Here is an 8,585-nt window from a genome sequence, read left to right as displayed (position 1 = left end):
TGCCAGATCTGTATCAGGGAGCTTGGATGCAGATCCTGATGGTGCTTATATGGTCTCGGTCCCTGAAAGTCTCGGTCTCAGTTAGTTTAGTCTTGACTGTGTGGCAGAGAACTGCATAACATCTCAAGTGTTTCCTGTAGATGGGCGTCCTTGATACAGACGTGGCGCATTTTTTCACGCAACGCTGTGTATGTACACCTGGCTGGGTGTGGGGAAACTCGCTGAGCAGCATTAATTTCATAACGAGAGCGATGTGGATGTGAGTGACAGAGAGAGATGGGAGGTGAAGAGGTGGAGAAAAGGTGGGGTCTTCTCTGTGGCATGCTGCTATAAAAGTGTCTGTAGTACAGCTTGAGAAACGCCGGCAAACCTTGAACTTGTGTCTTCTCTGGGACATATGACTGCATCACACGGCACCAAGGTAGGGACAGCAAATCACGTCAAATCGATTACTAAATTAATCGACAAAACATCGATTAATCGGTTTGAAGCTTTTTTGATGATTAAAACAAGATTTCTGATTGTTTAAGCTTCTTAAATGTGAATATTTTCTTCATTCCTTTGCTCTGGATAAAAAAGAAATCATGAGACGTCAATCATTTTGGTTTGTGGACAAAACAAGACATTTGAGAACATCATCATTTCCAGGCTTGACGAACACTGATCAACATTTTTTAAGGTTTTCTGATATTTTATGGACCAAACGATTAATCGACAGTTGAATCGATTATGAAAATAATCGTTAGTTGCAGCTCTATTCCTAATTATGGCAGCTTACCTTGCTGTAGACCTCAGTGTCGCCCGTTAACAAAGCTAGTAGAAGTTACATAACACATACATAGCCGGTAAACTGTTATCTGCAGATCACGGTCATCACTTCATGCAAAAGAAAAGTGAAGAATGTGATTTAAGTGACACTGAGCTCACCTTTGAAACTGAGTTTCAAAAAAGGAGAGAGGAAGTGTGTTTTATATAAGGGACGGGGACGTGAAGAGAAAGTGAAGAGTGATAACCATTTACAAAGCAGTGCACTGAAGTAATCTTTCTAAAGATAATGATCGTTATCAGAAGGCAGATGAATTTGCGTCCGTGCAGCATTGTGTGTGAGGACACAATGCATTTCTTAACCCCTTACCCTGACCTTAACCCAGCTGACACAGGGCGGGAGGCGGGGTACACCCTGGACGAGGCGCCAGTCCATCAAAGACAAAATACCGAACCCTAACCCTTGATTTAAAACCCAATCTAAGCCTAACCCTGAAACTGTTCAGGCTGGACAAGACACAAGGGAAGAGTTCAACTGATTTTCATAACAATAAGTAGGCAAAAGAAAATTGTCCGAAATAATATGTAGGTTGTCTCGCCCAACTGAGAGACAGGGGAGACGAAGACCACACAGACAAATAACAAAGGAGACTGTCCTCCAATGAAACATAACTATGGGTCGTAAACAGGAATTATGACTCAAGGGTGTGTTTTTAAAATAAGCGCCCCCTAGTGGTAGTATAAATAACAGCAATCTGGTACCTTGGGTGTGTCGTCATCAAGTTAGTCGACGAGGTTTCGCTTCGTGGTTAAAGCGATGTACTTTGGTGTGATCGACACAGGTTCTACTCCCAAGTTAGACTTTTACACATGCAACGCGCTCATTTTATTTATTATTTATTTGTCATTGCCATAACAATAACCTCATTAACACTTGTGCTTAGCTGAGTCACTAAAAACGTACCTATGAGTCGCATTCGGGGGGTCCCAGTGAATGCCTCATTAGGACCAGGTTTTGCTCTCTTTAGAGACTACCCGTATTTATGGTCCAAGAACACACACACACACACACACACACACACAAATCCATTTCCGGAGAAGTTTGGACTCAAATGAACTGGGGCCTTCATTTAAAAGTAGTTCATTCTATGTGTTTCCAAACATACACAATACAAGTGTATAAATCCAGGCCTGCAACACAACAACACAAGTTTGAGAGCAACTGTTTTACTTTTTCATGACTTTGAATGGAAGTGAATGTTCTAACTATGGCAACTTTGCATGTGGAATGCTTGTCCATTCTTGCCAAAAACAAGACTCCACAGTCCACTGTCGCCACTCACTTCATTATGCACCAGAAAACTTCAGTGGAAGACAGAACTGGACTGCACAGAGGAGAAGAAGAAAGTGTCCCGACTTTTTTTGGAATTGGAGTTTGTGTGTATGTGCGTGTAGTGGATTTAGAAAAATGTGCCAAAGGAGGACTTCATTTCTGACATTTTTTTTTTACTCTTTTCTTTTTCCAGGATATTCAGAAGAATATCATTGCTTCCACCTGCGCCGCTCTCCACACTCACGCTCCTGCAGCCACCTTTTCTGTAAGTCACGCTCATCCACATTCTGCCAGCACCTGCCTATGAAATGTATGAGGAAGAGCTTTGAATGATAGTTATCAAGACAGCAAAGGTTGATCAAAGGTGGATCAAAGGTTGAACATCAAGACAACCAAGTCTATATAAATATATTCCATTTGCCCGCGCACATTTTAAATGATTTTATTTATTAAATTTTAAATTTTTTCTTTTCTGTATGTTAGTAGAAATCCCTACAATTCCTCTTAAGAATTGACCTATGTCATCTAATTGTCATTAAATTAAATTAAATTAAATTAAATTAAATTAAATTAAATTAAATTAAATTAAATTAAATTAAATTAAATTAAATTAAATTAATACAAAAAGAGGTCCAAAGAGAGCATTTTTTCAAACTCTAATCATGACTCTATAGGAACTCCATCCACTGATGATGCAACCACATCTGCCACCTGACCATGGCTCTCAGGAGGAGACGAAGGACAAAGACCCAGTGCAGCCTTCAGGACCCACACGGCTGCAGAAGGCCAGGGCCCGATTCCTCAAGGGAGTCTCCTACTTCTCTGGAAACATGGAGGTGTTTGGAAAATGGATGGAAAGTAAGTTAGTACTGCAACCTACACTCCCTGTGGCCGTGTTTAACAATGCACAACTTTTCTTATTTACTGCACATGAGCATCTGTCCAGGATTTATTTGTTTGTTTCTGGGTGCACAGCAGGGGGCTTGAAAAGCTTGAAATCTTGAATCTTGAATCTTGAATCTTGGGGGAGCATGGGCAGAGGAGTCCCTGGCCCATGTAGCAAGAGTGGACTGGGCCCCCCCTGGAGCAGAGTGGAGCTATATCGAAGTAAGGAGGTGCATGGGGCAGGGAGAGGAGTGTCTGGCTTGGGAACCCCTGGGGCTTCCTGGAACATGGTCAGCAGTCTCAGCTAGACTAAGGGGGGCCATGGGGCACTTGTGGCTGGGCAAGGGGGTGCCTGGCCCTGGTAGGCGAGAGTACTGGGCCCCCTGGAGCAGAGCGGAGCTCCATGGAGGTAAGGGGGGGGGGGGCATGGCAGACTTGTGTCCAGGCAGGGGAGGCCCTAATCTGGGTCGCTGAATGGACTGAGCCCCCTGGAGGAGCCACGCAAAGAGGTGTGCATGTACCCCTCGGGGTGCACAAGCTGCATCTAGACACTGCATATGTTATGATAATACTAACTAACTAACTAATATTATATTCAAGTGAGATTTACATGAAATAAAAGATATAATATGGTATTGAAATCCTTCTTAATTAGATTATTTAATGTGGGAAAAAATTTGACAACAACTGTAAATGAAAGATTCCGGAGCCTTTCCTAAACTCTTTACTCTTTACTAAATCCAAGCTTCTGAGCTGTTTTGTCTGAATAAGACTAAACAACACTGTAATATTTATTATACTCCTGCTGTGAGGCTGCAGGTGGCGCTGATAAAGAGGGAGAGAGAGGGGCAGGAATGTAGCTACACAAGCTCTGTGCACGTGCACAGTATGTGTCGGGAAAATGTTGCCTCTCTACATGTTTATTCACATTCACAGTGACATTTATATTCTGTACAAACACTGATTCCCTCTCTCTCTCTGCATCTTACAGAACAGTTCCTCCTGCTGCAGCTGCTGGACTGGGTTCTGCGTGGAGCTGCCCAAGTGATGTTTGTCAACAACCCTCTGAGTGGTCTCATCATCTTTGGCGGCCTTATCCTACAGAACTACTGGTGGGCCCTCAATGGTTTTGTGGGCACACTTTTTTCTACCATCTCTGCCCTCATTCTGCAGCAGAACAGGTCAGAACATCTGATTATTGAACTTATTTCTTTTAGTTGTTAAATTCACCCCTGTCTGTTTCAGGTTGTTGGTTTCACCTGAGACAAAGTGTGAAAGAGTGTTGCCAGGGTTACCTGAGAGACAGAGTCTGCTGTTGTGTGGGTGATGGACTTCACAGTTGTTCTTGTTGTTCTGTCGTTGTTCTTTAGGGGTGCCATAGCTGCAGGGCTGTATGGGTACAACGGCATCTTGGTGGGTCTGCTGATGGCTGTGTTCTCCGGTGCAGGAGACTGGTACTGGTGGCTTCTGTTACCCAACATCTTCATGTCCATGATGTGGTGAGTAGCAGAACTAAGCATTGATTGTAAATGAGAGGTAGAGGTGACGATATATATGAAGTAACACTCATGCCCTCATCAGAGGATATAAACGTAACCAATAACAGCTAAGCACTTAGCTTACAGACACCCTGGTGACACCCTGTCCTCCCTCTCTCCCTGATCCTCATCTCTGGCACAGGATGGTATAGTTACATGTTGGATTATAAAAATAAGATTAAGCAACTACTTAGACATCAATAAATAAATGAAAAAATATATTAAATCTTACACAGATGGTGTTTCCTTCCTGTGTTTCAGCCCAGTCCTAACCAGCGCCATCGCATCGATCAACAGTCGCTGGGATCTGCCCGTGTTCACTCTGCCCTTCAACATCCTGGTTTGTCTCCACATGGTCGCCACCGGTCACTTCAACCACCACTTCCCTCAGGTTCTCATTCAGCCTCGCTCGGAGCTGCCCAACATCACCTGGGCTGAAATCGATGTTGCCAAGGTCAGTGGCGGTCCGGGATTTTTCTACGAACTCAAAAAAAATAAAATCCTTTATTAGTTTCGAAAGCCCTGCTGGATGTTGCAAGTTATTCTGGCCAATGGATATTGCCTTAGGTCTCTTACCTAGGTTTTAACATAACTTACTATGAGGGAGTAAGGGAGATGTCTGCTCACCAACACAGCCCAAACAATAGGTCTCATACGTTTGACCTCTTTGTGCGTCTCTCTGTAGCTGTTCATGTCAGTGCCTGTGGGAATAGGCCAGGTTTATGGCTGCGACAACCCTTGGACAGGAGGAATCTTCATCATCTCACTCTTCATCTCTTCTCCCATCACCTGTGCTCATGCTGTCCTGGGATCTGCAGTGGGCATGGTTTCAGGTGAGGGGTCCTCAGAATGGAAGGATGCAGGATAGTGAGCAGCTTCAAAAGTGAATCTGTTTCACAACCGGCCACGACGTTATACACATGGCCTGGGTCGTACTTATCACGTTCACCTTTAGGTTAAAATTTAAGGTTATAAGGTTTTTACAGACATTTGTTCTCATGAACTACAGAGGAATATATGTATACCCCACTTTCTCGATTTGTTTTTTTTTTTGGGTTAGTAAAATTCGTAATTTAATAAATATAAATATGAAAATAAATCTTTAAGGAGTCATTATTCAGTTAAGGTTGTCTTACTGTGCTAATCCACTCAGTTGCTCAGTTCCATGTTAAAATCCATTCTCTAAAGGTTGTATGAAGGTTGTGACAAAGTAATGTTAGGGGAACGTTCTGGGAACCAAAAGAGAAAGTTCTATAAAGGTTGTATGAAGGTTGTGACATAGGAACTTTAGGGGAACATTCTGGGAACCAAAAGACAACGTTCTAGAAAAGGTTGTATAAAGGGTGTGACATAGTAACTTTAGGGGAATGTTCTGGGAACCAAAAGAGAACATTCTATAAAGGTTATATGAAGGTTGTGACATAGGGACTTTAGGGGGATGTTCTGGGAACCAAAAGAGAACATTCTATAAAGGTTATATGAAGGTTGTGACATAGGGACTTTAGGGGGATGTTCTGGGAACCAACAGAGAACATTCTATAAAGGTTATATGAAGGTTGTGACATAGGAACTTTAGGGGGATGTTCTGGGAACCAAAAGAGAACATTCTGTAAAGGTTATATGAAGGTTGTGACATAGGGACTTTAGGGGGATGTTCTGGGAACCAACAGAGAACATTCTATAAAGGTTATATGAAGGTTGTGACATAGGAACTTTAGGGGGATGTTCTGGGAACCAAAAGAGAACATTCTATAAAGGTTGTATGGAGGTTGTGACATAGGAACTTTAGGGGGATGTTCTGGGAACCGAAAGAGAACGTTCTATAAAAGTTGTATGAAGGTTGTGACATAGGAAATTTAGGGGGATGTTCTGGGAACCAAAAGAGAACGTTCTGTAAAGGTTGTATGAAGGTTGTGACATAGGAAATTTAGGGGGATGTTCTGGGAACCAAAAGAGAACATTCTATAAAGGTTGTACGAAGGAGAACCTGTGGGGGGAACCTTCAGGGAACGTTCTGGGAACCAGACATTGTTAGCTGGGTAACACTGTCTGTCCAAACTCCAGAATGACTTTAAACCGAGTGTTTGTTTTGCAGGTCTGGCTCTGGCTGCTCCTTTTGGAGACATTTACTTTGGCCTCTGGGGATACAACTGTGTGTTAGCCTGCATCGCTATAGGGGGGATGTTTTATGCTCTCACCTGGCAGGTACACCTGCTCGCACTTACATGTGGTGAGTACATGTGGTGAGGACAGACTCACTATCTAACAGTGCATCTTATCTAAACATGACAAACATGTGACATGTAGTCATGTGCATGTGCTAATTATCTCTTGTATTTTTTTCCTCCGCAGCATTTTTCTGTGCATACCTCGGCTCAGCCATTGCCAACATTATGTCCAGGGTGAGCGCATGTTCACATAAATGTACAACAGCTCGTTATAAAATCAGACTCGCAGCTATATAATGTGTTTTTCATCCACAGTTTGGTCTGCCCGCCTGCACCTGGCCTTTCTGCCTCTCTGCACTTACGTTCCTTCACTTAACCACCGAGACCAAAAAGATCTTCAAACTCCCACTGGCCAAAGTCGTCTACCCCGAGAAGAACCTGGCCTTCTTCTGGAAAATGAAGAAGGACGAGAAGAGGGAGAAGGCAGAGAAGGAGAAAAAGGAGGAGGAGGAGGAGCAGAGAGCCAACGAGGAAAGGGAAATGGTAAATGAGAAGGAGCAGTTGAGGCTTGAGCTCGCCATGGCAGAGGAAGGGAGAGCTGACAGCGAGGCATCAGATTATAACGATTTGAAAATATTTGTGTCCAAAGAAAATGCCAGCGAAGACGATGACGTTGCAATCAGTTTCGCCGAGTCTACGTAAATAACATGCTGCACAAATCCAAAAATCTATATTTCTAATAAATATTTTTTTTATGCTCTGTCTATGTCCATGGTGGTTTTGTTGTCAGAACAATATTAAAGGTGAAAGATGGGAGTTAATTCACTACGGTGGCCTGGAAGTGCAAACCATTATTACAAAACGTGAAAACACCTTAAGGAAAGGGATTGTACCTTTTCTAAAATAAACTTTACAAGACGCGCAACACACGATATGAACACGTGAACCGGTTACCAGCCGACTGTTTTTTTTTTTTTTCTTCAACACAATAGTCACTTATACAATCTTACTTACTTACCACCCCTCCCTGTAACCTGGCTTTCAAAATAAGAGCCACTGACATTTTACTACTTCTATAAAATTTTGCCATAACATTCACTGAAAAAGAAATAAAGGTTTTAATGTCATTCCACAAGCCTCGTCATTCCACGCTGACTCACTCCACGATGTAATAACATGATGACATGATTAGGAGAAACCTATTTTTGCTTGCTTCACAATGTAATAACAGATCTCAGCACATCCGTCATCATCAATAATAAACTCACGACTCCCACTCCCACAGTCAGAAAATGCTTAACTTAAACAGAAACACTTGGTTACGGTTAGTTAAAAATGGTGTTAAGTCTGTGTCTTGAGAGGTTCACACGGAGACTATCTCGATTGGCCACGTGCCTTTTTTATTTTAAGATTCAAGAGATTAAGCTATGCAAAGTTGAAGTAGCTGTTAAAGTAATCGTTTTTTGATGCTGTGTTTAGACAAGAATCATGTCATAAGCTTCTATAGGCCTTTCTTTCTATGTCAATGCATGTGTCAACTACACTCTGCGTAGATCAGATAACCGATCCTGTGTCATCCAGATTCCTTCCTGCTACTTGTTTAGAAAACTAAATCACCGTGTACAGTGTTCACCGTTTGCAAAGCAGCGCTGCACGTTGTTAAACCTCATGCAATATGACATGAAAAGTATTCTAACAATGGACGTAGCTCGCCCTCCGGGAGCTTGGAGGCAAAGCTGTCACAGATTAAGTGAAACAAATCATTCAAACTGAAGTAATTGCTATAGAACTGACACAGGAGCATGACGGGTTGCAGCATTTGCCTGAAGCATAACCTTTGATTATTTTTGGTGTTATTTTGCCTCTGTTTGGTCTTGGTCAACAGAAATCAGGAAT

General features: G+C 42.5%; 1 protein-coding gene across 1 annotated transcript; it reads left to right on the top strand.

Annotated features, from left to right (window-relative positions):
• Window positions 1-371: 371 nt before the first annotated feature.
• slc14a2 (solute carrier family 14 member 2) lies at window positions 372-7,443 on the top strand. The gene is made up of 10 exons (XM_058636557.1): window positions 372-421; window positions 2,292-2,363; window positions 2,773-2,956; window positions 3,975-4,164; window positions 4,354-4,482; window positions 4,783-4,975; window positions 5,207-5,354; window positions 6,617-6,751; window positions 6,874-6,923; window positions 7,005-7,443. Exons 1-10 carry the CDS (start codon window positions 398-400, stop codon window positions 7,389-7,391), a joined length of 1,512 nt encoding a protein of 503 aa, XP_058492540.1. The 5' UTR covers window positions 372-397; the 3' UTR covers window positions 7,392-7,443.
• Window positions 7,444-8,585: the final 1,142 nt, after the last annotated feature.

This window comes from Solea solea, chromosome 8 (assembly GCF_958295425.1).
Source record: "Solea solea chromosome 8, fSolSol10.1, whole genome shotgun sequence".
NCBI classification, from domain to species: domain Eukaryota; kingdom Metazoa; phylum Chordata; class Actinopteri; order Pleuronectiformes; family Soleidae; genus Solea; species Solea solea.
The sequence above is the reverse complement of the archived record's forward strand: the minus strand, read 5'-3'. Positions and strand labels throughout refer to the sequence as shown.